This window comes from Microcebus murinus, chromosome 1, assembly GCF_040939455.1.
Source record: "Microcebus murinus isolate Inina chromosome 1, M.murinus_Inina_mat1.0, whole genome shotgun sequence".
NCBI classification, from domain to species: Eukaryota; Metazoa; Chordata; class Mammalia; order Primates; family Cheirogaleidae; genus Microcebus; species Microcebus murinus.
In genome coordinates this window covers 937,291-963,229 of record NC_134104.1, presented here as the reverse complement: position 1 = coordinate 963,229, position 25,939 = coordinate 937,291, and the positions used below count along the sequence as shown (strand labels likewise).

General features: G+C 63.9%; 1 protein-coding gene across 1 annotated transcript; it reads right to left on the bottom strand.

Annotated features, from left to right (window-relative positions):
• Nucleotides 1-23,435, bottom strand: SLC19A1 (solute carrier family 19 member 1). The gene is made up of 6 exons (XM_075998182.1): nucleotides 23,354-23,435; nucleotides 16,588-16,825; nucleotides 11,941-12,694; nucleotides 11,035-11,227; nucleotides 8,296-8,437; nucleotides 1-1,277 (listed from the first exon to the last, which is right to left on the bottom strand). Exons 2-6 carry the CDS (start codon nucleotides 16,771-16,773, stop codon nucleotides 963-965), a joined length of 1,590 nt encoding a protein of 529 aa, XP_075854297.1. The 5' UTR covers nucleotides 16,774-16,825; nucleotides 23,354-23,435; the 3' UTR covers nucleotides 1-962.
• Nucleotides 23,436-25,939: the final 2,504 nt, after the last annotated feature.

Sequence of the window (25,939 nt, the reverse complement as noted above, 5' to 3'; positions counted from 1 at the left end):
TGAGGTCTCAGGGGTGGTTTAATGCATTTTGGGACGAGTGTTCGTATGACAGACTGTCTTGCATCTCCGAGTGACACCTGAATGGCCCCTGGGCCCTGAGGCCGCCGGGACGTCTCCCCAGTGCTGGCCCAGGAAGGCACCCGGCCCTGAGCACAGCAAGGCACGGGCGTGTCCACGGACACAGGCACCAGTCCTCCTGGCTGGCGTGAGGGTGTGACCGGCTCTCCGTGGACACGCAGGCCAGGGGTGACCCAGGTCAGCACGGAGGGCCCTGGGCTGGAGCCGCAGGTGGGAGGAGGTGCCGGCTCCAAGGACCAGGGCCACGGGCGGGACGTGTCTGTCTGCAACCTGAGAGCGGCTTCTCCCGTGGAAACAGAGAAGCCAAATACAGTTCCTTGTTTCACGTTAAAAAGAAAAAAAAATCAGAACCTGGCTCAACACCGCAGCACCTAGAACTAGAAACGTCCCCATTTAGCTACGGCCCGGGGAATGGAGGCTCCCAGCCCTGCCCTGAAGGGTCCCGGACGTGCTGTGGGGCCCGTGTCCCCTCGGCTGGCATCCAGGCCACCTGGCCAGCCCCAGCCCCCGGGGACACGGGACTTGCCTCGTGCCTTCCCGGGGGTGAAGGCGGACGCCCCGGTGGACACCGGGACCCAGCCAGCCTCTTCCAGGCCAGCGTGGCGGCCGGGGCCCCGGGGCTGTGTCCCCAGCAGGCACCAATGCCAGGTGTGACGCAGGGCTGGGGAGGGGGCTCTCGGGGTGCCACCAGCCGGGCGAGCCGAGGCCAGGGACCCTCACTAAGGCAGGCGGCCCTCGGGGCACTGGTGGGGGGCATGTGGAGGGTCACAAGCAAAGGCACCGGGGGCCCCAGAGTCACGGGTCCACGCCGGGAGCCACGCGTGGGAGGTCAGAGCCCCAGGCTTGGTCGGGGTGGCGCGCAGACAGGAAGGCTCCCCGCGGCGTCAGGAGCCGGCCCGCGCGCTGGGCGGGGGCAGGGGCAGGGGCGGGGGCTGGGCAGGGGCGGGTGGGCTCTGCCCCTGCGAGGTGGGCGCAGAGGCCCAGGTGCTGTCCTCCGGGTGCGGGTGCGGTGGCGGGCCACCGAGGCAGCCGTCCTGCAGGCTGGGGCCCTGCGCGGCCTTCTCCTCCATGGGGCTCCTCAGCTCCTGGGCCAGGGGCAGCGGCTGGTGGCCCCGCCGGAAGTGCCACAGGCCGTCGAGCATGGCCCACAGGAGGTAGAGGCCGGAGAGGACCAGGAAGTACACGAAGTAGACCTGGAACTGGAACACAGGGGCCCGGTGAGGCCTCGGCCCCGCCCAAGACGCCCGCCCCCCACCCGGGGTCTCCTCCTCCAGGCGGGAGGCTGCCTAGGAGGCCCCAGGCGCCCGCCCGCCTTCCGGCCATGCCTGGCACAGCCCTGCCGTGGGGCTCCTGACACTTTTCCAAGAGGCCCTAGAGCCCCCCCACGTCCTGCCCCCGCCTGGCCTCCAGGGTCTGTTCCCAAGGCCGTTTCTCGTGGGGCTGTGTCCTCATGGCGGCCCGGACAGCACGAGGACAAGCCGGAGTGCCGGAAAGTTCCGCCAGCGGAGCCAAGCGAAGAGAGCGCCTCCCCAGGCCCTGCGCCCATCACGGAGACCTGAGCGGCCCCTGCGGGCTGAGCCAGTCCCGCCTGGAGGAGGGACAGATTCCTCCCCTGCACCCAGGCGGGGCCGCGCCACCCCCCACCCCGTACCAGAGGGTCCAGGAGGCCGGGGGTCTGGGGGCTCCTGTGGGCAGAGCCCCACGTGAGTCCTGCGCAAGACCCCGGCCGGTCTCCCTGAGGCCCGCCCCCCGGCGCCCGTCCAGGAAAGCTCGTTTTTAAAGCAAACGGGAAATGAACCTGCGAGGACGTCGCCTCCAGGACGCACAACTGAAATCCTGTGACACTGCGGAAGAAACACGGAAGGTCCTGGAAGGTGCAGAGAAGCACGAGGACCCGGCCCAGGAAGCACCCGACCCAGTGCTGCTCCCCAGGCTGGTTCTCTCTGCCGTGTAATTTCGGAACTCAAGAAGCCAGCACGCTGGAAATGCCGACCGGCCCAGCACACGCCGCTGTCCCCGGCCAGGGAACAGGAAGGGGCAGCCCAGCAGGCGGGGAATCACTCCCCAGCCCCACACCACAAACAGGCCCGGACCCCACCCGCCCACGCCAGCAAGGGGCACGGCAGCCAGACCCCGCCCCCAAGTGCCCGTGGTGGCTGCTATCAGACAGCGGGCACCAAGTGGGGAGTCTGGACTTTCACCCCACCCACCGTCAGGTGTCACGCGGGCTGAGTGGGGGGCCTGGACCTCCACCCACCTGGCTGTAGCCAGACACAGGAGCCCCTTCCCTGCCGCAGCTGTGCCAGGAAAAACAGCCAGACAGGTTCACGTAAGACCCGGTCTCGTAGCATCATACCCAAAACGCCTGCGTTTCAATCAAAAATCACTCGCCACACTTAGAAACCGCAAAGATCTCAAACTGGATGAAAGACAATGGACAGACACCAACACCAAGACAGAGATATTGGAATTACGTGGGAAAGACTTAAAGCAGCCACCATAAACGTGCTTCAGTGAGCAATAGCAAACATGCTGGAAGCAAATGAAAACAATTGGTCTCAGCAAAGAAATAGGAGAAATAATAACATTTATAACTGAAAGGTACAATAACCGAAGTAAACTCCACTAATAGTCTCAACAACAAAAGGGGAGAGACAGAGAAATGAATCGGTGAACTGGAGATGGAACAATAGAAACTGCTCAATCTGAACAACAAAAAACAGACTGGAGAAAGAAAAAAAAACAAAACCTCGCACAGAGCCTTAGCCCCCCAGGGACCGTGTAAGACAAGATGGAACATTTGTGCCTCAGGAGTTCCAGAAAGGGAAGAGAAAGGGGGGTGGGGTTGAAGAGAAAGGGGGGTGGGGTTGAAGAGAAAGGGGGGTGGGCCCAAACAAAACCACACCAACACACACCATATTCAAACTTCTAGAAGCAAAACATAAAAATAAAGGGAAAACCTTGCAAGTGGTGACCAGAGAAAAATGATACCTTACGTGGAGAATGGTTTGGATGACAGTGGATTTCCCATCAGAAACCTGAGGGCCAGGAGAAAGTGGCATCGCACGCATTTCCACAAGCTGAAAGGAAAAACGCCACCCAGCCGGGTCCCCCACCTCCAGGGAAATACCCTTCGGGAATCAAAGGGAAATCAAGGCATCCGTAGGTGAAGAAAAATTAAGAGAAGAATTGTCACCAGCAAACTTACCTAAAATAATGGCAAAAAGACGTGCTCTAACAAAAGACATGACAGAAGAATCTTGAAACAAAGAAAGAAGGAAGAACACAGTAGACAAAGTTACAGGTAAATAAAATATTTCCTCCTGGAGTTTTCTAAATCATGTTTGCTGACTAATGCAAAAACGACCACACTACCTTTATGTGGCACTCAAAGTATGCACAGAAAATATCTAAGACAATTGTACTGACAAAGGCACTTTTCCCACACGGGTAACAGGGTACACAAAGCAGCCACCAAGAGTCACCCTAGGAAGTACACTCGAAACGCAACAGACAAACCCAAACAAAATCACACAGAACGTGCAAGTAACCAACTGGAAGGCGCAAAAAAAGAAACCAAGGACTAAAAACAGAGAGTAAACGAAAAATACAATATGAAATGGCAGACTTAAGCTCTAATACGTAAATCATTACATTAAGCACAAATAGCGTAAATGTGCCAACTACAAGACAGAGGTTGGCAGACTAAAAGCCATGACTCTGCTACCTGCTCTGCCGCTTACAAGAAACTCACTTCAAATATAACAGGACGGGAAGGATGAAAGTAAAAGGATGCAAAAGGCTTCATCATGCAAACAATAATCAAAGGAAAGCGGGAGTGGCTGTATTGATAACACACAAGGCAAATGTCGGAGCAAAGAAAGCGACCAGAGACAGAGAGGGAAACGACACGACGACAACAGGGCCAATCACCAAGGCAGGCACCAATCCCAGATGTGCAGGCAACAAACAAAAGAGCTGCAAGTGCGTGAAGCAAAAACATGATAAAGCCGAAAAGAGAAACAGATCGGGAATCATACTTGGAGATGTCAACGCTTCCCTCTCCATAATGATGTAACCAGAGGGAAAATCCACAAGAATGAAGGGGAAATCAAGAACGCCCTCAGTCAACAGGATCTGATCAGCGCTTATGGAAAACCCCACCCGACAAAAGAACACACATTCTTCCCAAGTTCTACAGCATTTGGCAAAACAGACGGTATTCTGGGCCACAAAACAAGCCCCAACAAATTTAAAAGGATTGAAATCATATAGAATGAGTTTTCTGATCACAAAAGAATCAAAAAAGGAAATTAATGACGGAAAGGTAACAGGAAAATCTCAAAACACTTGGAAACCGCACCACACGCTCTGAAATGATGACGCAGTAAAAGAATGCATTAAAATGAATGAAAACGAAAATACAGCATATAAAAATGTATGAGATACAGCTAAGGCAGTACAGAGGAGGAAAATTTATAGCGCTACAAGCATACATTAGAAAAGAGGAAAAGTCTCAAATCAGTAATGTCTTACTTACCTCAAGAACCTAGAAAAAGAAAAGCAAAATCAACCCAAAGCAAGCAGAAGGGAGAAAAGAGTAAAGTCACAGCCAGTGCAATAAGGCAAGAAAAGGAAATAAAAATACACAGATCAGAAAGGAAGAAATTAAATGGTCCCTATTTACAAATGGCATGGTTATCTTCACAGAAAAACTCAAGGAATCTAAAAAGCAAACACAACCACCAGAAAACCTCCTAGAACTAATAAGCAAGCTCTGCAAAGTTGCAGGATACAAGATAAACACACGCACATCAACTGCACTTCTACACACTAGCAGTGAATACATGCACACTGGTATGGACTAAATTCTGCACCCCCAAAAATTCTTATGTTGAAGCCCTAACCCCCAATGTCACTGCCTTTGGAGACGGGGCCTTTAAAGAGGTTAAAGTAGGTCATAAGGGTGAGATCCTACTCCAATCTGACTGGTGTCTTTATAAGAGAGAGAGATACCAGGGAGGACCACACAGAGAAAACGCCACGCTAAGACATGGAGAAAACGCCTCGGGACACCTTAACCGTGGATGTCCAGCCTCCAGAATAGTGAGAATAGACTCCCACTGTTTAAGCCACCTAATCTGTGGTATTTTGTTATGGCAGCCCAAGCAGACTAATGCAGGCACTAAAAATCAAAACATTGTTTCATTTATAATTGCTCAAAAAAGAAATAAAGTATAAAATAAAACAGGCCCAGCACTTGTATGTGGAGAAACTACAACATGATGAAAGAAATCAAAGCAGACCTAAGTAAATGGAGAGATATACCATTTTCATGGACGGGAAAACTCAACACAGTAAAGACGTCAATTCCTTTGAAATTGATAGACCGGCTTAGTGCAACTCCTAACAAAATTGGAGCAAGAATTTCTGAACATATAGACAAGATTACTCTAAAATGTACACAAAAAGGCAAAGAAACCATAATAGTGGAAACAATTTTGAATAAAAAGAAAAAAGTTGGAGGAATCAGTCTAGCCAATTTCAAAACCTACAGCTTCATAACCAAGACAATGTGGGGGTGTCGTTAAAAGGGTAGGCTCACAGCTCAATGGGGCAGGAAAAATTCCCCGAAATAGACTCACATAAATATGCCCAACTTTTGACAAATGCGCAAAAGCAATTCAACCGAGGCAAGGTAAATCTTTTCTACAAATGATACTGGAACGGATGGACACACGAGCCAGAAAAAGTGACCTAAACCTCACACCTCACATAAAAATTAACCCAAAATGGATCACAGACTTAAATGTAAAATTACAAAACCCGTTTTAGAAAGAAACTGGGGGAAATCTCCTGAATTTAGGGCCGGCAGAGTTCTCAGACTTGACACCATACATATGATCCATAAAAAAATTTTTTTTTGCTAAATGGGAGCTCATGGAAATTAGGAAGATGAAACAAGCTACAGGGTTGAAAACATGTTTGCAAACCATATTTATTCAATGAAGGACTCATATCTAGACGCACAGACTGCTCGAGGCCCAGCAGCGAGAGCAGTCCGACCTGCAGAGGGCCCAGGCCTGAGGAAACGCCCCCGGGGGACACACAGACGGCCGGCCAGCAGGTGGGGACGTTCAACCCCAGAACCCACCAGGGAAACGCAAACTGAAACCACCAGGACGAAAGCAAACAGTGATGACAGCACGGCTCTCTGAGGGCCGTGGAGCAGGAGGGTCTCGCTGCGGCTGGTGGGGACGTGAGGTGGCACCCACCCGCGCTTTGGAAAACGGCACGCGGCGGGCCGCGACGGGACCCAGCAGCCGCACCTCTGGGCGTTGGCCCCGGAGAAATGCAGACCCACGTCCACAAAACCTGCGAGGGCGTCTGCAGCGGCTCAGCTGTGATATCCCCAGTCGGGACACCCCACCGTCCTTCAGCTGTGCGCCAGCAGGCGGCGCTACACGCACACTCGGAACGCCGCCCGCAGCCCCTGGGAATGGCTGGTGCCACCGCAGCAGCCCGGCAGTAAAAGACTGCGCTGGGCAAGGAGCGCGCAGTGGCTGCAGGGCTCACGGGTGGGGCTGGGAGTAAGGTGGGCTGGGAAAGGGCAGCATGGGGGGTGGGGGTGGGGGTCCTGCGGGGACGGAATGTTCTGGAACTTGACTGTACGCCAACGTGCTGCTGGTGACGCCCTACAAACCCGTAACGTGTGACCATCAGGAAAACTGGGCACGGGTACTCGAACCTCTGTCTCATTTCTTAAACGGCATGTGCATGTGAAGTCAAACTTGCCCCAAGATAAAGTTCAATTCACAAAACAAACCCAGGAACGCTCCAAACCTGCCGGCCTCCTGTCCCCTCTCGGCCCCCACAGTCCCTGGCTTTGCCCCTGCTGAGCCGGAAGCCCTGTCCCCTGTCCCCGCTGTTCTCCCGCTCGGGATGGCACAAGACGGGGACGCCCAGAACGCGGCAGTGGGGTGGGCGCTGCCCCCTCCCCCGGTTCTCCTGGCTGTGGACGCGACACCCCACGGGAGTCACCTTCTGACCCACAAACAAAATCTGCCAGAGAGGATTCGACTGTGTTTGCCAGCTTGACGTGAGGCGGCCCTGCCTGGGCCTCCCCACGGCCCCTCAGGGCAGCACCTGGGGCCACGGCCAGCGGCGAGGGAAGGAGCTCGGGCCAGCCCTGTGGGAAGACTGCGCAGCCCGGAGACTCCAGGGTGAGGGTGGGGGTGGGGCTAAGGGCGTGTGCTAGGGTTAGACCCGCAGGTCAGAGGCCACTGGGCCTCTGGAGTCTCCGGGACAGGTCCCTCCCGCCCAGACACACCGGCAGCTGCCGTCTGGGTGCAGAACCCAGCCGGGCCCGCCCAGCCAGCAGGCCCTGCGCAGCCCGCCACGCCGCACGTGCAGAGCCCCCACGAGCCTGCCGCTGCCAGTCCCTGCACGCCAAGAACAGCGGGACCCTGCTGCCCTCAGCGAAGGGCACTTCCAAACCCCGCAGGGAAGTTTCCTTGGGGACAGTCCATGCAGAGTAGCTGGGATGCCCCTCCCTGCCCCCCACCTCCTTCCCGGCCAGGCTGACTTGACGCTGGACTTCGGAGCCACCTGCTGGGCACCCTCAGAGGACAAGCCCTGACAAGCCTCTTGCCGGCGAAACCCGGGCTCCCAGTGGACAAAGTCTTCATCTCGCCGGCCAAGGCATTGGTCCGGCCACAGCCTGGGGCAGGGCAGCCACCGAGGAGCCTGCTGCGCCCACCACCCGGCTACCCATGTGCTCAGACAGATCCCGCCTGGCTGGGACCCGGAGCTAAGCGGGGAGTGTCTCCAACCACGGGAGCCTCAAGCTCTTCCCAGAAGCACCAAAAAGGGCAGGAAAGGACGACGGGTGGGACAGGGCCCCACGCGGCAACTGAGCAGCCCACCTGGTCCTCCCCACCGGAGGAACAAGGCCTGTCCCCTAACCCCCTAACCTGGGCCACCAGACCTGTACCCCCCAGTGCAGAGCGGAGAGGGGGCTAGGTCACCCCCACCGTGTGACCTGGTACCCACCACTCCGCCACACCCGGCCTGGCACGTCCTCCTGTGGGTGCCCGGGCCTGCCCTCTGCACCCCGGCCCACGCCGGCCCCCGCACCAGGTGGGCACCAGGAGGCCTCGGCGGGGACCCCACTCTCAGCTCCCCTCCCCCCAGGACACAGACCCCAAAGTCGCTCACCTGGGCGTGGACCACCAGGCCCAGGCCCCGCTTGTCTGCAACGATGAGGGTGATGACGGTTTTGAGAATGGTGGCGAAGAACGTGTTCACCCCGAAGACCAGGGCGCAGAGCTCTTTAGACAGGGACGACGCGATCTGGAACCTGCACGGGAGACGCGGACCAGGGTCAGACGCGGGGTAAGGTCGGGGGCGGGCGCCCCCCCATCCCGGCCACGCGGTGGGAGCCGCTGCCTGCGCTGCGTGGGGCCGGCGCAGGTGGGGAACCCCGCATCCAAGTGCTCGGATGCTGGAACGTTCTCACAGACACACGGAGGCGTCTTGGGAGGGCCCAGGTCTAAACATGAGACTCGCTGACACTCTGCGCCCACCACACACGCAGTTACTTCCGATCAGTGTGTGCGAAGCGCGTGACTGTGTTCTGACCGCGCCCCGTCATGAGGCTGGGTGTGTGGCCCTCCCTGCAGCGTCACGTGGGCACGAGTGCGGATCTGGGGCGTCCCCGAATTCAGCTCGGGTGCTGGACCTCCGCGCGGGGGACGCGGCAGCTGTAACACAGGCCGGGGAGAGGCGCGGTGGGTCTCCAGGTGGCTCCGGGACAGGCCGGATCCCAGTCGCACCAAAAGGCTCCGAACATCACCACCAGAACCCGCCGGCACAGACAGAAAAGTCCGGAACAAAAACCTTTCACAGGCCGGGCGCCGCGGCTCACGCCTGTAATCCTAGCACTCTGGGAGGCCAAGGCGGGAGGATCGCTCGAGGTCAGGAGTTCGAAATCAGCCTGAGCAACAGCGAGACCCCGTTTCTACTAAAAATAGAAAGAAATTAATTGGCCAACTAAAAATATATATACAAAAAATTAGCCGGGCATGGTGGTGCATTCCTGTAGTCCCAGCTACTCGGGAGGCTGAGGCAGGAGGATCGCTTGAGCCCAGGAGTTTGAGGTTGCTGTGAGCTAGGCTGACGCCACCGCACTCTAGCCTGGGCAACAGAGTGAGACTCTGTCTCAAAAAAAAAAAAAACCTTTCACAGTCAAACATTCAACAAATGAGGGACAGCGCGAGGGCCAGCACAGCTGGGGCGGGACTGGTGGGCACCTCCCGGGAAGGAGCAGGGCCGCAGCCCCGACCCTCCACTGAGAAGTCCGCACTTGGACATAGGGCCATTAAAATCCCAAAGTGCTTTTTTAAAAAAACAGAGCTGGACCAAAAAAATGTGCTAAAGTTCATCTGAAGAAAAACGAAAATGTGCGAGAATCCTGCGGGTGCCGGTGGAGGATCGGCCAGAGGCCCCGGGCCAGGGCGGGTGCAGCCGGCAGAGCAAGCTCAGCCCCCGACGGGACACACAGGAGAGGGCCGTGGCCCGGAGAGGACCTCGGGGCACAGCTCGGGGCGCTCCGAGAGCAGCATGGTGGAGCGAGAGGCGAGCCGTGGCACGCGGCGGGCGCTCATGCAGAGCAGGGCCGCGGGCGGGCGCCGCAGATGGAGCCACGTTCCAGACACACGGAAGAAGTCCCAGGGAGAGTCAGAGACACAAAGTGGCCACTGAGTCCACAGCAGGAGCGTGCGCCCCGCTCCCCCTCGGAGCCGGCGGGCGGCGCAGGGTGGCGCCCACGCGTGTCCCGAGGCCCGTCCAAGGCCTGCGCTCATAGGGCCCCTCCCCACGGGACTCGGCGGGGGGCCGAGGTCGGGATGTGGGAGAAAAGGTCTCAGCATGGTGGACGGGTCAGCAGGGCCGAATCCCGTCCCAGCTCGCTGGGCTGGACCACAAGGGAGCGTCGGTCCGCCTTCCGCTTCCCCGCGCGGGTTTGCGCCTTGGCCACAGGCAACGATGACTTGTGCAATTAGCAGACTCCACCATGGCCCAGAGGAGATGGCGGAACCAGCAGGAGGCCCAGCCCCTCCAGAGGGTGCTGAAGGTCGGGGGCCGCAGGGAGGCCAGGCAGCGCTCGGGGCTGGGGCAGCAGGGAAAGGACGCTGGGTGTGCACCAGGCTTCTTGTGGGCGGGTGTGCAGAGGACGGGGGAGCGTGGGGCCAGCCGCGTGTGGGCAAGGTCGGGCCACCGAGCCACATAGGGGCGACTCCGGGGGGACAGACGTTGGAGGGCACTGTCCCAGTTCAGGAGGTGGCGGCAGGGGACGGATGCTCTGCTGGGTGTGTGGCCAGAGTGTGGCCCCAGGGCGGGGGGACCAGTGGGGAGGGGCCAGGCCAGGAGCCACCCCTAGAAAGGGAGGCCTGGGAGGGCAGTTGGGCCGAAGTCCTCCTGGGAGGGGAGACAGTGGGGGGCCTGTGTGCCAGTGCACGCGTGCTCTGAGCGTGTGGCGTGAGCATGTCAGTGTGGTGTGTCACCGTGTGGGTGTGTCACTGTGTGTGTGAACGTGTGCTGTGTCTGCGTGGGTGAGTGGGGGTGTCAGCGTGACGTATCCCCGTGTGTCGGCGTGTGGCGTGAGGGCGGCACCCCCACACAGGTCCCCCCCCCCAGGCGCGGGCTCAGGAGGGCGGGTGTGCGCCGTGGGTTTGGAGCAGGCAGGCCGAGCCCCAGCGGGTGTCAGGAGACAGGGTCGGGACAGCAGCAGGGGCTGCAGGGCCGCGGGCCCCAGGAGAGCACGGGGGACGCGGCCGGCTCCAGGCGGGCCCGTGCAGGGAGGACGCGGGACACCCGGGGAGGCTGACACTGGCAGGGGCCCAGGGCGGCGAGCACGCAGCCCCCCAAAAGCCCGCCGCAGAAGCCCGAGGAACTCACGTGGCGATGGGCACGAGGAACTGGTAGAAGCCGCGGAAGAGCACGAAGGCCGCGTAGCAGGGCCAGATGCTGGGCGAACTTAACAGCAGGAAGACCAGCCCGGCCTGCATCGCCGTGATGCCCGCGATGACCAGCTTGGACCACAGCGCCCAGCGGATCTTCAGGAAGCCGGCGGCGAAGGACGTCATGGCACCTGGGAAGGGGCGTCCCGGCTGTCAGGGGCCTGCAGCGAGGTGTGGGGGAACAGCGGGCTGGAGGGAGGGGGTGAAGGGTGTGGAGGGGTAAGTTGCCACGCCCTGGGTCGAGCAGGGTAGGACTAGGTAGGAGGCGCTTGAGGTCCAGCTGGAGGTGGCAGCGCCTCAGGGGGGCGGGCTAGGTGGGGGGCGGGCTAGGTGGGAGGCGCTTGGGGTTGGGCTGGTGGGGGCAGGCTAGGTGGGAGGCGCTTGGGGTTGTGCTGGGGTGCAGCACTGGTGGGCCAAGGTGGCTGGGCGGTTTCCCAGGGGCGGGCTGGGGGGAGGCGCTTGGGGTTGGGTTGGAGGGCGGCGCCCAGGGGGGGCGGGCTAGGTGGGAGGCGCTTGGCGTTGGGCTGGGGGCGGTGCCGGGGGGGCGGGCTAGGTGGGAGGCGCTTGGCGTTGGGCTGGGGGGCGTGACGGGGGGGGGCGGGCTAGGTGGGAGGCGCTTGGGGTTGTGCTGGGGTGCAGCACTGGTGGGCCAAGGTGGCTGGGCGGTTTCTCGGGGGCGGGCTGGGGGGAGGCGCTTGGGATTGGGTTGGGGGGCGGCGCCCGGGGGGGCGGGCTAGGTGGGAGGCGCTTGGGGTTGGGCTGAGGTGCAGCACTGGCGGGTCCAGCTCGGGGGGCGGCGCCAGGGGGCGGGCTGGGGGAGGGGACGGCCCGGCAGGCCGCATACCGAGCAGCGTGGAGGCGGCATCCGCCGCGCCGTTGTAGACACGCGCGCTGTCTGTGGCCGGGCGCACCACGTTCCACAGGATGTGCACGTAGTAGACAATCAGGTAGTAGCCGGCCGAGTTGAAGACCCACCAGAGCGACCAGAGGCGCAGCTGCGGCAGGCGCAGGCTGGTCCCCAGCTCCCGCAGCATGCGCGCCAGGACAAAGTCCTTGCAGGCGGCCTGCAGCTTGCCGCGCGGCGGCGCGGGGCCGGGGCGCATGGGGCCCAGTTCCGAGGGCGACGCCCCGCGCAGGGGCTTGCCTCGGTTGAAGAAGAGGCTCCGCTTGGGGCGCTTCAGGAAGAGCGCGAGCAGCAGGCTGAAGGTGAGGAAGGCCAGTGACACGTAGTTGAGCGTGGTGAAGGAGACCCCGCCCGCGGTGACCAGCAGCTGGCCCAGCACAGAGCTGGTGAACACGCCCAGCAGCACCGCGGCGCGCGAGTAGCCGGCCATGCGCTGGTAGCGCGCGGGGCGCACGAGGGAGAAGATGTAGGAGGAGTAGGCGATGCGCGCTGCCATGGTGACGCTGTAGAAGAACTCCATGAGCTGCATGTGCAGCACCGAGCGGCCCAGCAGCAGCAGCAGCCACACGGAAATGTAGCTCAGGCCCTGCAGCAGCAGCACCGGCTTGTAGCGCAGGTAGTCGGTGAGCAGGAAGATGGGCACCAGCACCAGCATGTACGAGTAGGACAGCACCGGCATGATCTCGTTGGTGACCTGTGGGCGGCGGGCGCCAGGCCTTAGCGACATCCGTGTCACTGAGGGCCCGGCCCTGCCCCAACCCCGCAGCGACCGCCCCCTGGGACCCCTGGTCCTGCTGCACCATCCTCTTTGAACACGGCCGGCCGCTCAGGACCATCGGGCAGCCTGGGAAACCCAGGCTCGGCCAGGCAGGCAAGCGTGTGCCCACAGAAAGCTGCAGCCACCTCAGGAACGACCATTATTAACCACACAGTAATCATGTCAATCAAGGCTCATCTACTTTCAATGGAATAAAATGCAGTTTGATTTCATGTTAAATCTAACAACTTGGAAAACAGCTGTCACAGATACACACACCTCCACCCCTGCACGAGCCACCCACAGTCCTGCAGGGGACGTCAAACCAAAGGCACAGACAGGGGCAGATGGGGAAGACGGAGCTCGCAGTACAGGATGGGAGGGGGAGGAACTAACAGGAGAGGACCGAGCAGAGGACAGAGGAGAGGAGGGCGGGGAAGGAAGGGAGGCGGCACTGCCCGCCACACTCGTCCCAGAGCTCGTCCCACAGCAAGGTCTCCACCATGGGGAGCAGGACGAGCAGCCCCAGAGACAGCCCCAGCCTCTCTTGGGGACAGCACCCCATGCTGTGCCCAGCTGGCTGGCTGGCTGGCTGGGTGGGGCCAGGACATGCCGGGGACCTGGGCAGGGGCTGCCTTGGGTCCAGCTGGGCACACTCCAAGGGCGGGCCCACCTGTGACAGGCCCAGGTCTCTGGGGGACAGACATGGGAGCCAGCCTGCGTCAGCACCAGGGGAGCCAGCCGGGCCTCGCTGGGCTCTCTGCAGCCAAGGGGTCCCCCAGTTCCCGCCTGCTCAGGTCACTAAGCCCGACTCGGCCTGACCACCAGCAAGCACGGCGCTCTCCCTGAGCACTGCCCCAGAGGGCCAGGACCCCTGGTCGGCACGTCCCTGGCCCCTCATGTCTGCCGTGTGGCCTGAGGTGGCCACCAGCCATGGTGGCCATCTGGTGAGCAGGCCCCCGAGTCGGGCTGAGGCTCAGGGGACCAACAAGCTGAGAAGCCTCCACAGGCTCGCAGAGCAGCTGCCCGGAGGCCCCGCCTGGGACAGCCGAGCTCCCCGACGGCCGTGAGCCTGCGTCCTCCCAGGAGCCGAGATGACCCCCAGGGCCCCGTGGCCCAGCTGCACCCAGTGCCAGGCCACCCAGCACGTCCTCCCACTCAGGACCTTTGGGACAGCCCGTGCTGGGTCACAGAGAGCTTGGGGCCCGGCGGCAGGGTCTGCACATGTTCACGGTAAAACCCGGGAACCCCAGACTGCGCTTGTTGGAGTGATCTCCCAGCGACTGCCTGATTGGTCGCACAGGCTCCCTGCCACAGCCGGCCCGGGGACTCCCGCTGGGACCGTCGGCCGCGGACCTCTTGGATTCAGGGAGCAGCAGCTCAGAAGCACGAACCCTCCCAGGACCTTGGGGTCCCCCCCCCCCGTGCAGGCACTGCTGTGGCGTGGCACCCCACCCCCGAGGCCAGGGCACAGGTCCCGCGCCCAGCCCAGAGTCAGCACAGGGAAGACAAAGTGGGGGTCTCTGTAGAGCCCACACCCCCCTGGAGCAGCGGGCCGAGTCCTCAGGAGCCCCCTTGCCGGACTGCATGGACTCCACGGGGTTCACCCCTCAGAGCCGGCCAGGGTCTACAGCCGCGGCCTCAGTGACCCCAGGAGCCATGGCTCGGCCCCCACCGCCCAGCCCGCCCCTCTTTCCTCAGACTTGGCCGGTGGACACAGGCTCTGCCCAGGCTGTGACCCATGTCCCACTTGGAAGGCAACTGAAGGAGGCACCCACAAAGGCCCAGTGGGCGGAGGACATCTGTCGGGCGGCCACAGCTCGAACATAAGGACAGCCACCTCCTGCCGGAGCCCAGCGTCCCTGCAGGGCGCTGTGCCCAAACCCAGCTTCTCCAACGGGGCGGGGCAGGCAGGTGAGACCCCAGAGCGGGGCTGGGCACGGGGCCGGCAGAGGGGCCTGAAGGTCACAGAGGAGGGCACCCAATGGGGACTGCCTGGCCCACACCAAACCCCTGGCCGGGGACCAGGTCGGGACGGCCGTGTGCCAGCTCTCGGGGGCCGGGCGGGGCTGCGCCTCACAGCGCGCGGCTGGGTTCTGCGCAGCCACAGGCCGGATGCACCGGGCAAACCTCAGCCCCTTGCGGGAGCAGGTCGGTCCTGGAGCTCGGGGTGGGGAGCGGCCACTCAGCCACGCTCACAGCACACACCGAGAAGGGTGATTTGGCCGAGCTCAAAATGCCCCAGGAAAAGAACAGCCAGCCCAGGCCCAGAGGTGCAGGGGTGCCTACGGGGCAGCGGAGGCCACAGAGCGGGAGAAACGGCAAACACAGATGCAGGAGAGGAAACGGGCCCCTCACGCCCCCACAGTCCACACCGGCCTGTCGTGCCCCGTGGGGAGGCAGGAGTCACCCAGAAGGTCAGCCTAGGTCAGCCGCCAGGGCCACCGCAGCCCAAGCGTGCCTGCACATCCCTGCACGCCCTAACCCTAACCCTCAGGGCCCCCCAGATGAGCGCCGTGAGGTCCAACCCCATAGGCGTGACTCGGGTCAGACGGTGGCTTGCAGACGTGTCCCAGGCCTCCGTGTGTGTGTGCACTTTCCAGACACGGGCCTGCGGGGCAGGGGCCGCCCCAGCGCCTGGCCAGGCCTCTCCAGCAGTCAGGGGGGCCCAGCGCGTGGCCAGCGGGCAGAGCCACCTGTATACCGAGCCTCTGGGGACGTCCAGGGCCTGGTGTGATGGCTTCCTTTCTGGAGTCTACTCTTTAATCAGTGAGTGTGCCAAGTGAGAGGGCGGGCAGGTGGGATTTACAGCACTCTTGCTTTAGACACTTCCTTACTTTCTTATGTCACTGGAAGCTTCTCACATGTGCTTGTTCTATAAATAACCTCACCAGAGGACGGCCCTGTGAGTGAGGGACCAACTGGCTGGGGTGGAAGGCAGAGACGTGAGGGGACAGAGACAACCCCACACCGGCTCCAGCCCCAGCCCTGCCACCGACGGGGAGCCCGGGCAACCCCCGGCCCTGCCTGGAAAGATACCCAGCCTGGCGGTCAGCATCGGCCATGGGCTCAGACACGCGCGCTGCTCTGAACTCCGTGTGGGCCAGTCACACGGGGGCACGTCCCCCTTCCAAGAGGACACTCCCCGTCTCCACGGCAACCCCGCAGCCCCAGGGCCTGGCGGGGCAGAGGCCAAGCTCCAGGCCAGGAGGGGCCGGGGCTCCGCCGGGCAAACCGGGCCAGGCCGGCCACACCGACGGGGGGCAGAGGCCCAGCAGGCCCAGCACAGCTCACGGGGCGGCCAGCGCCGGGGCCCTGAGGACAAGTGGGGCCGGGCGGGGTGGGGGTGACCAGAGCTGGGACGCCGGCCGGTGAAGGTGCTTTGCCAGCAAACGCCCTCCACGCTCCCTCTGCCTGGCGGTGCCTCGTGTGGAAGGACACGCTACACGTTAGAGAAGGAAACCGCCTCCGACTCGGCCTGTCGCTTGCTTCCACTCTCCGTGTGGCCTTAGGGACCGTGACTGGGCAGAACCTCATGGGTAAGGTTTCAATACGACCCTTTGTCCTTGCGGCTGAGCGAAAGGAAATGTCCCTCCGTAATCTCTTTAGGCAAATAGCCGAGTCCCTGCTGGAGGCCAGCGCCCCGCGGCAGGCGGGCTGGGTGTGTGAGGCAGCCCGCCCGGTCCTCGCTCTCCCCTCGGGGACCTGCGGGTCTCCAGCCGGCTCCCCGGGAACGCGGCCAGCTCATGCAGCCACTTAACGTGGCTGCTCACTCGTCAGAGAGAGGAGCCCCGCCCGCCTGCGCAGCCCCGCCCCCGGCGCCCTGGCACCTGCTCCTGCGTGAAGTTCTTGCTGGGCCCCAGCAGGTAGGGCGTGATGAAGCTCTCCCCGGGCCGCATCTGCGCCATGAAGCCGTAGAAGCAGAGGTAGAACACCAGGCACCGCCACGGCTTCTGCTCGAGGTCCGGCCCGGCCTCCGCGGGCGCCTGCTTCTCCGCCGCGGGGCTGGCGGGCATCCTGCCGCCCGGGCCCACACACAGCCCTGGAGAGGACGCAGCGGACACGCAGCTGGAAGGAAGAGCCAGGAGTCAGGGCGGCCTGTGGGCAGCCAGCCTGCGGGCACCCCCCTTCCCCCAGAACGGAGCTTGGTGGAAGGCCCTGCTCCTCCTCCTCACTCGGGCAGAGGCCGACAGCAGCGTGCTGGCGGCAACAGGCCCAGACCCCGGCCTCCACCTGGACCACCGCCCCGGGTGCCACCTGGAGCCCGCCCGCGTCAGTCCGGAAGCCACCCAGACCAGGCCGTCCACGCGTCACCACCTCCAAGGCTGACAGAAGCCTCCAGCCGCATGGAGCTATTTAAGTGTTAATTAAAGCCAAATTAACTAACTACTTAACTTACTTTATTAACAAGATCTGAAACTCAGGGTTTGGGGGACACACCCGACTCATTCCTCGGCTGCTGGGCCACAGCCCCCCCTGGGGCCCGGTGGCCCCCGCGTGAGTGGCAGGCGGCACAAGCTATGGGGCAGAGACCTGGCGAGGTCCCGTGGGCCCCTGGGGTCAGGCCCTGCACATGGCGGGGGGTGGGGTGGGGGACACACCCCCACTGGAGGGTAGGGGCGGGTCTCCTCGAGGGGCGCAGGGCAGCTGAGGGCAAGGCGGGTGTGCAGAGGACGAGGGGACAGGGCGGAGGCCCAGCTGGAGCCCAGGGGCCCGCAGCCCCAAGAGGCGGGTTTCCCCCAAAGAGAAGGAGCGGTGGCGGGGGCCACGAGGCGGGTGAGACGCGTCCCCACGGGCCCCCATGACGGGCTGTCTCCAGGAGGCCACCCGAGCCCGACCCTGGGGCTGTCGAGCAGGTCCCTGGGGACTCTGCACGACACAGCAGCAGCCGGGCGGCTGAGAGGTCCCCTTCCCCGTCCTGACTCCGCCAGGAGAAAGGCTGTTGCTCGTCACCCGCCAGCTGCCCTCTCCAGCGGGCACGGGGACCACGTCCGCCCATCCGAGCACAAGGTCACCTGCGGCCTGTCTCTGCACCTGCCTCACTGCGGGCAGCGCTGCTTTTCCGCCAAGGTGCTCCTGTCCAAGTCGGCCGGGCAGCGAGCTGCCCCGGAGCGGCGGGGCGGGAGGAGAAGACGCCCACGCCAAGCTGGCCTGTCCCGCTGCCCGTGTGGGCTGACCTCCGGTCCCGGGCTGGCCCGGCGGGGTCCACACGCAAGGGCCGGGTCAGACGCGGGGCCAGCGCCCAGAGCGCACCCGGGAGACTCGCCGCACGGCCTTGGCGAGGGGTCAGCAGAGGGAGAAGCCCCTCCAACCCTCAAGCAGGGGCACAGAGAACTCCCTAGACCTGGGACCAGCTTTGGGGGGTCCAGGAACTCCCCAGGGACAGTCACCCCAGATTTTCAGCATTTAGCCCCCTGGGCTCAGATACTGTGTAGGCTGGAAGTACCCCCAAAACCCGCCCACCTGACACGGCGTAAGAGAGAGGTGGCCTGGGGGACCCGTCAGCACCGTCCCAGCACCCGTGTCCAACCCCTGCACGCTCAGGCCTGGGACAAGGGAAAGCAGCCGGGTCCCAGCTGTGACGCCCCAGAGCAGCGGCTGCCGGTGGGCTTGTGGGGCTGGAGGGGAGGGAGGGCAGGATGCCAGCATTAGAGAGTTCCAAGGGGAGGAGGCGCCAGGGCAGACCGATGGGACAGTGCCCTCCACCGAGGGCAGCAGTGACCCTGGAGTCCTCGGGGGCTGGAATGAAAGTCAGCAGACGGGCCCGGGAGGCACGCACGGGCCGCGTACTGCTTCAGCCGAGACAGACCGGGGCCTCCCACAGCTCCCTGGGAGCCTGGGCAGCAGCTGGGCAGAGCTGACGCCTCGCAGTGCACCCCCGGGGAGACCCTGCTCAGCCCCGGGGCTCACCTCGCATTCACCGGCGCCCCATCGGCCAGCCAGACGGTGCCCTCTCCCCGGACGCCCACGGCAGCTGCACCCTCGCCCCAGCTAAATCACCCCAGCCGGGGCTGAGCTGTCAAGGTCAAGAACTCTGCCAGAGTCCACGGCACCCCACGGGCCCAGGGGTACTCAGCCCCCTGTTCTGGAAGGCGCCATCTGCAGAGGCAGCAGGAGCTCCCTCCCTGGTGTCTCTAGGAAGCCCCAGACGGAGGCCAGCATGAGGCCCACTCACGCCTGCATCCTCAGTCGCTCCTGGGGCTGCACAAACACGGGGGTGGAGCCTCCGCACTGCAGGGACAGCCCACCCAGAACCTGCCCCACCGAGTCGCCCGCAGACCGGGGCGCAGGCCAGGACTCTGCCCTTTAACACGACTGACCGACCGACCGCCAGGTGAGCCGGACCAGGTGACCCACCACACCTGGAAAGGCTGCTGCCAGCATTCCCAGCGTTGAGGGGAGGAAGCTCCCGTGAACAGCCAGTCTGACCGGCCCCGGCCCACGGGCACAGATGGCCCGAGGCACAACCCAGCCCGGAGGGCGCCAGCCCAGCTTGTCCGCCAGGATTACGACACACGACACACAGAGGAGGAGCCTTGCTCCCCGGAAGAAATCAGCAAGGACCCGGTCCAGACGCTGGGAGCCCCACAGCATGCCCAGCGCTGGCCTGAGGAGCAGAGGAGCTAGGGTTCAGGGTCCAGGTCCCCAAAGCTGCCTCCCGGGACGACGGAGCCACCCGCAAGCCCCACCCCCACCCAGCCCGGCCCATGCTCCCTGAGTTGGTCCCCCACCGAGCTCCCCAACCTTACAGGCTGCCACCTCTGCCACTCGGGGAAGCTGTGCGGCGTCTGAAACCCAGGTGGAGGCTCAGGAGGCCAGAGAGAGCCCTCCTGTTCTCAGACCACACGATCTGGAAGGGGCTAAGGGCCCAGGCGTGTCTCCAGAGCTCGGCCTGGGCTCCAGGACACTACGCAGAACACACAGGACGGGACTCGCCCCCAAGGCCCCCTGCTGGGCTGCGCCCTCCCTGGGTGCCTCCATGCACGCCTGCTGGGCAGAGACGCCACAGGGACGTCGAGCACACCCAGGCCCTCTCACCCAGGGCCGCAGTCACAGGCCCAAGTGACCGCCAGGTCCCTGCAAAGAGGGACTCAAGCTCCTTCCCTGCTCAGGAAAGGGGACAAGGGACACACTCTCCTAGGACACGAGCCAAGAGCTGCTCACTCTGGACAAAGGCGGCTGCCTGTCCTGAGAGGAACTTTACTCCCACGTCCCACGGGGCAGCCGGGAGGAGGTGGCAACAGCAGTGACACGATAAGGAGAAGCAAGCAGGGACGGTGCCAGGCCTCCCCTGAGACGGCCACATTCTTCCTGAGTGTCATTCTAACAACCTGTCCCTCCCGTCCACGAAAGGCCCTTCCCCAGCCCCTCGGGTGGGGGTGCAGGCCCGGACCACCCTCTGGGAGCCCTTCCTGGTGGGAGACGCACCTGCAGGGGCGCCCAGGGAGACACGGGCACAGGACACCTCTGGGGGTACCACATGGCAGTGCTGTCCCGAGGGGGCCACAGCCAGGCCACCGTGCGGGGGGGGGTCATTTATCTGAACTAACCGGACCCCCCGGGGACAGGAGGCCGCCTCCACTTGGGAATGTGCGTCTCTTCCATGCGTTTCCCACACTCTCACGGCACTGTTGGATCCGCAGCTGCACAAACTTTGCAAACAGATCTGGGGCTGCCAGTTCCAGAGCCTGCAAGCCACATAACGGCGCAGCGCAGACGTGCACCGGGGCAGGTGACAGGCCCTGGGGAGGAACTCGGCTCGTCCCAGGAGCACTGGCTGTCACACGGGAACAGGGGCCAAAACATCCAGGGTCTTAACTTGAAATCCAATTTTCATGTTGGCCACTAATGGAAAAAATGTTGACTACGACAGCAATCTGCAACCCCAAGGCAGGGCGGGAGGCCTCCAGCCCTGTTTACTCTGCAGTCTGCGGGAGGGCAGGCTGGGGCCAGGCTGGGGCAGGCCCCATGGCCACCACCTGTGAGGGGCTCAGGATCAAAGACAGCTCCAGCCCGAGTCTGCCTTCCCCGCCAGTTTATTCGACTCACATGAGGTGAGTGTAGTCCCATGACCAGTGGTCAGCTCCGCTGAGACTCAAAGTCCTCTGGTTGCCATGGCAGACTTACAGCCCAGCCGAGCTCACGCTCCAGGAGGAGATGGGGGACCTCGGTCCTGTGCCGCAGGAAACGGAGCCTGGAAGCCCCCGGCCAGGCCCTGTGCAACCTCAGGCCTCTGCCAGGCAGCAGAAGGAAGTCCCCGGCCGGCCAGGAGGGGTGGGGGGAGGACCGAGGACAGCTGCCTGCAGGAGAAGGTTCCAGCACCCCCCCCCCTCCCGCTGAGTCCAGGGCCCCACTGCCCCCTCTGGCCACCCTCCTGCACCTGCCGAGGGAGGGAGGGAGCGCGCGGGGCACCAGCTCGCTGCCCCGCTCTGTCCCCTTGGCACCCAGGGAGGCTGGAGATTGCCAGACCAACACAGAGCAAGCGCCACGCATCATTTTGTGTTTTAAACCAGCTACTCGAAGGCTAAGCGGGGAGGTTCAGAACACCTGCTAGTAAAAACAAAAGAAAAGAGAAAAACATCACTGGCCTCCTGCTCCTAACAGTGTAAGCAAACCCTCTGGCTGTCACTGCTGCAGGCCCAGACCACAAGTTTAAAACTCAAGAAACACTCCGCTCCCTATCTTTGCCCAGCACACATAACTGTTGTATCTGGAGTCACAAAAACCCACCAGAGTCCCCTCTGAAAGAAGGCAAGTCGCCGTGCAGACACAGCGCCCCGAGCAAAGGCGGCGGGTCAGAGGCCCGGGCTCCCAGGCCTGGAGAGGGCCGGCAGCCCCACTGGGCCAGAGGGGCCTCAGTTCTGCTGGTTCCATCTTGGGGGGACCCTGAAGTCTCCTTGTGGGGAGACCACCCCTTTAGATGGCCACCCAGCACGCAGCTCCAGGGACCTCACCCCACCTTCACTTTGGAAGCATCCTGTAGTTCAGGGCTGGCTTAGACTTCAACCCGTGTCCCGAGACCAGGAAGGCCAGATGCCCCGGGACGATGTGAACTGAACGGCCCCTGGGAGACGGTTCTCCAGCGTGGCGCAGCTGGAGGGACCCACCCCGGCCAAGGCTGGCAGGCCCTGTCCAGACGCTACATCACCGCCTGCTCACTCTGCTGGAACAGTGCCAAGAGCCGCTCCAAGGGGAAGTTGCACCTACACCTGCACCTACACAGCTCCTGGGCAGGCGACAGTGGCACTGGCAGCGCGCCAGGGACCCGCCCCACGCGTGGCTGGGCCAGGGCTCTCCTGCCCCCTGGCTGTCCAGAAGCAACACGTGCTTGAAGGTGGCTCCGCCCAAGCAGCAAGCTTGAGCGCGAACAAGCAAACATGAGTCCACGCGTTCCTCCAGTTCCTCCAGTCCAGGGGGAGGGATCTGGCGCCCCAGGGCTATGCAGGAGGGCGAGGGTGGGGAGGTGAGGCGCTCACAGCCCCCACTAGCCGCCTGGGGCGGGAAGTTAGCGGAAGGAAGCCTGCAGCGCGCAGCGGTTCTGCCACCGTGTGTCCAGGGTGCCCGCCTGCATGGAGCCCAAGGCGCCAACGTGCCCCAGCACTCACCCAGGGCCCCACAGACACCGGCCCGCTCTCCCGCACCCACCCGGGGACCCCAGACAACCCGCAGCCCCCCGGCCGGCGTCCCCTGCACTCACCCAGGGCCCCCCAGACACTCCGAGACCCTGACCTGCGCCCTGCACACTCACCCAGGGCCCGCAGACACCCCCCAGATCCCGGCCCGCGGCCCCCCTACACTCCCCCAGAGCCCTGAAGACACCCTGAGGCCCCCGCCTGCAGCCCCTGCACTCACCCAGGGCCCCCCAGACACCCTGAGATCCCTGCCCGCGCTCCCCACACTCACCCAGAGCCCGCAGACACCCCCCAGACCCCAGTCCGCGGCCCCCGTACTCACCCAGAGCCCCGCAGACACCCTGAGACCCTGGTCCACGGCCCCTGCACTCACCCAGAGCCCCCCAGACACCCTGAGACCCGGGCCTGCGCCCCCCACACAGACCCAGGGCCCCCCCCCAGGCACCCAGCAATCCCCCACACGTGCCTCCCTGCACTTACACAGAGTTCCCCAAACACCCTGAGACCCTGGCCCATGCCCCCCCACACTCACCTAAGGCCCCCCAGACACCCTGAGATCCCTGCCCGCGCCCCCCACACTCACCCAGGGCCCCCCAGACACCCTGAGACCCCGGCCCGCGCCCCCCACACTCACCCAGAGCCCCCCAGACACCCTGAGATCCCTGCCCGCGTCCCCCACACTCACCCAGGGCCCCCCAGACATCCCACAGATCCCGGCCCGCGCCCCCCGCACTCACCTAGGGCCCCCGAGACACCCTGAGATCCCTGCCCACGCCCCCCACACTCACCCAGGGCCCCGCAGACACCCCGAGACCCTGACCCGTGCTCCCCACACTCACCCAGGGCCCCGCAGACACCCTGAGACCTCGACACGCGCCCCCAGCAGTCACCCAGGGCCCCCCAGACACCCGCAGCCTCCGGCACGCGCCCTCGCCAGCCCCGGCGCCCCGTCCCCCACCGGTACCGGCAGCTCGCAGGGCAGCGGCGCTCCGGCTCGGGGACCCGGCCCCGCGCACACGCGCACACTCGGACTACAGCACCCACAATGCCGCGCGGCGAGCGCGGGCTCTGCTGGGAGGGGCGTGGCCGCCTGGGATGGCCACGCCCCTGGGGGGACGGGAGCGCGGCCGCGGGAGCGTGCCCACAGCGCGGGTCAGCGCGTCACGCAGTGAGCGTCCCCGCTCGCACGGCCACGCGAGACACACGCCAACGCTCGCGCTCCGAACCTCGGGACAGAGTCTCCCTGGGCCGGTTGTGCGACCCCTCCCACAGGACCCCTCCCCCAGGACCCCTCCCTGCTCCCGCCCCTTGCTCCCGGCCCGCCCCTCTGGCCCCGCCCCCTCTACCCCCTCCCCGGCCCCGCCCTCTACCCCCTCCCAGGCCCCGCTTCATCCCTGCCCCCCACCAAGCCCTGCGGGCAGCAGCGCAGCACCCCGCCTGCGCGGACCCGCCCCCGCCCCCCACCGGCCCCTGCGCCGAGCGCCTCGCAGGGCAGACCTGGGCTGACCCTTGGGGAGGGAGGCACAGGCAGAGGAGTGTCCCTGGAGTCTGGCTGGGTGGGAGGGGGTGCCACCTATGGGCTCCCCAGCCTGGGCTTGTTGGCCCAGCGGGCAGTGGGCTGGGGGCTGGGGCAGTGGGCAGCGGGGTGGGGCAGTGGGCACTGGGCAGCGGGCAGCAGGCAGCAGGCTGGGGCAGTGGGCACTAGGCAGCAGGCAGGGGGCTGGGGCAGTGGGCACTGGGCAGCGGGCAGCAGGCTGGGGCAGCAGGCACTGGGCAGCGGGCAGGGGGCAGCAGGCTGGGGCAGTGGGCACTGGGCAGCAGGCAGCAGGCTGGGGCAGCAGGTACTGGGCAGGGGGCAGCAGGCAGCAGGCTGGGGCAGTGGGCACTGGGCAGCGGGCCGGATGTCACTGCAGGTGTCACAGGGAGCCCCTTCGAATGCTCCTTTGCACTACTTCCCGTGTGTCCAGCACGGATGCACAGGCTCCTGGTATGTGCGGTGCCACTGGCTCTGTTGGGCCCACCCACCCCTGCCCAGAACACGGCACAGGGGCCTGGCTCTTGGTGGCCACCCCCAGCTCCAGCCGTGGCCATTTCAGGATCCTTTCTGTGTGCAGCAAGCCACAGGAGCAGATCTCAAAGGAACTTACAAAGGGTTTGTTGGCTCCAAAGTGGGGGTCTGGGGCAGCATGTGGAATGTGGGGAGGGCTGCAGGGTGGCATCCGGTCTGGCAGGACCCGCGTCCTGCCGTGCTGGAGGGGCCACAGGAGCCTGGGCCCCCCAGGCCCAGCTGTCAGAGCGAAGGGACCAAAGCCTGACAGCATCCTCCTGCTCCTCTCTCTGCCCCTGTGAGCTGCAGGGAGGAGGCGGTGTGGGCGGCCTGTGCATGGGGCAGGGCAGCCCCTCTGTGAGCAGGACGGGCTCTTCCCTGAGACAGAGCCGCAGCAAGGCACAAGCAGCAGGGGCACCGGGAGCAGGCCCTGCCTGTGGGAGCGAGGTCAGCAGGCCTTGGCCTTGCCTGTGGGCAGTCGTCATTTGGAGGTAGCTGCTCTCAGGGAAAGCTGAGTGACTCCAGGCCCTCCCAGGAAACAAAGACCTTCCAGCACCCTGGGCCGATGCCTGCAGCCCAGGAGCGGGGAGCAGCCCAGGAGCAGGGAGCAGCCCAGGAGCGGCCCAGACATGGTGGCACTGGCTTCAGGAGGCTCCGCAGGTGCTGCCGGCATTAGACAGTGTCAATTACCAGAAATAGAGATTTACAGAAACAGACGGCTGGGGAGTGAGCAGTCACTTTTGGAAATGGGTTCTGTGCTTCAGTCATCACAAGCTTTAAGTGGTTCTTGTGTGTTTAATAATCTGCTCGTCAAACATTTACATGCCAGGGTGGGAGTGGCAGCTGGTCCCTGGGGGAGCCGGGGCTACAGGAAGCAGGGTGTGCCCTGCAGTGCTGCCCCCCAGCCCTGCCATGGAGACCCCTTCCCATCCCGGAGGGGCTCAGGTAGGCTCTGCAGCCCAGCCCCCCACCTGTCCGTGGCCAGCCGCCAGTGGCCCCGCTTCTCAGGGCTTGCCCCTCCCAGCAGGACTGCCAGGCAGTGGCCCGTCCCTGGGGCAGTGGGCGCTGAGGCCGGGAGCTCAGCTACGGGGCAGCGTCCAGCCGGCCCCATCAGGGTGCCCTCTGGGCAGGCCACCCAGCTCTGAGCTGCAGCTTGCTGTCCGTGAAATGGGTGACACTTGCATTTTGGAGACTGGAGGCTCCCATTTGGGACAGTCGTGGCCCTGGCCACAGGGCTCGCTGGGCCCAGCCAAGCACAGCTGCCCACTCTCTTCCAGGGCCGGGCGCTGGCTGCGACCACGGATAGGTCCAGGTGGCCCATGAGCAGACAGGGGGCTTCCCACCACGTCCCCTCCAAACCACAGCTGCACTCACTGTTAACACTCCCCGAGGTCCAGGGAGTTCTGGACCAGTGACCCCGGCCACCTGGGCTGTCCTGTCCCTCCTCCGGCCCACAGAAGGCCCGGCTGCCCTTGTTGCCACGGGTGTCGGCAGGACGGCCTG

What these genes read in the sequence shown, in the direction of transcription:
- SLC19A1 (XM_075998182.1), bottom strand. Translation starts at nt 16,773, where the DNA reads ATGCCCGCCAGCCCCGCGGCGGAGAAGCAGGCGCCCGCGGAGGCCGGG. An exon ending in AGAACTTCACGCAGGAGCAG is followed by an intron (nt 12,695 to 16,587) that starts GTGCCAGGGCGC and finishes CGCCGCCCACAG; the next exon opens with GTCACCAACGAGATCATGCC. An exon ending in TGCCGCCTCCACGCTGCTCG is followed by an intron (nt 11,228 to 11,940) that starts GTATGCGGCCTG and finishes GCCCCTTCCCAG; the next exon opens with GTGCCATGACGTCCTTCGCC.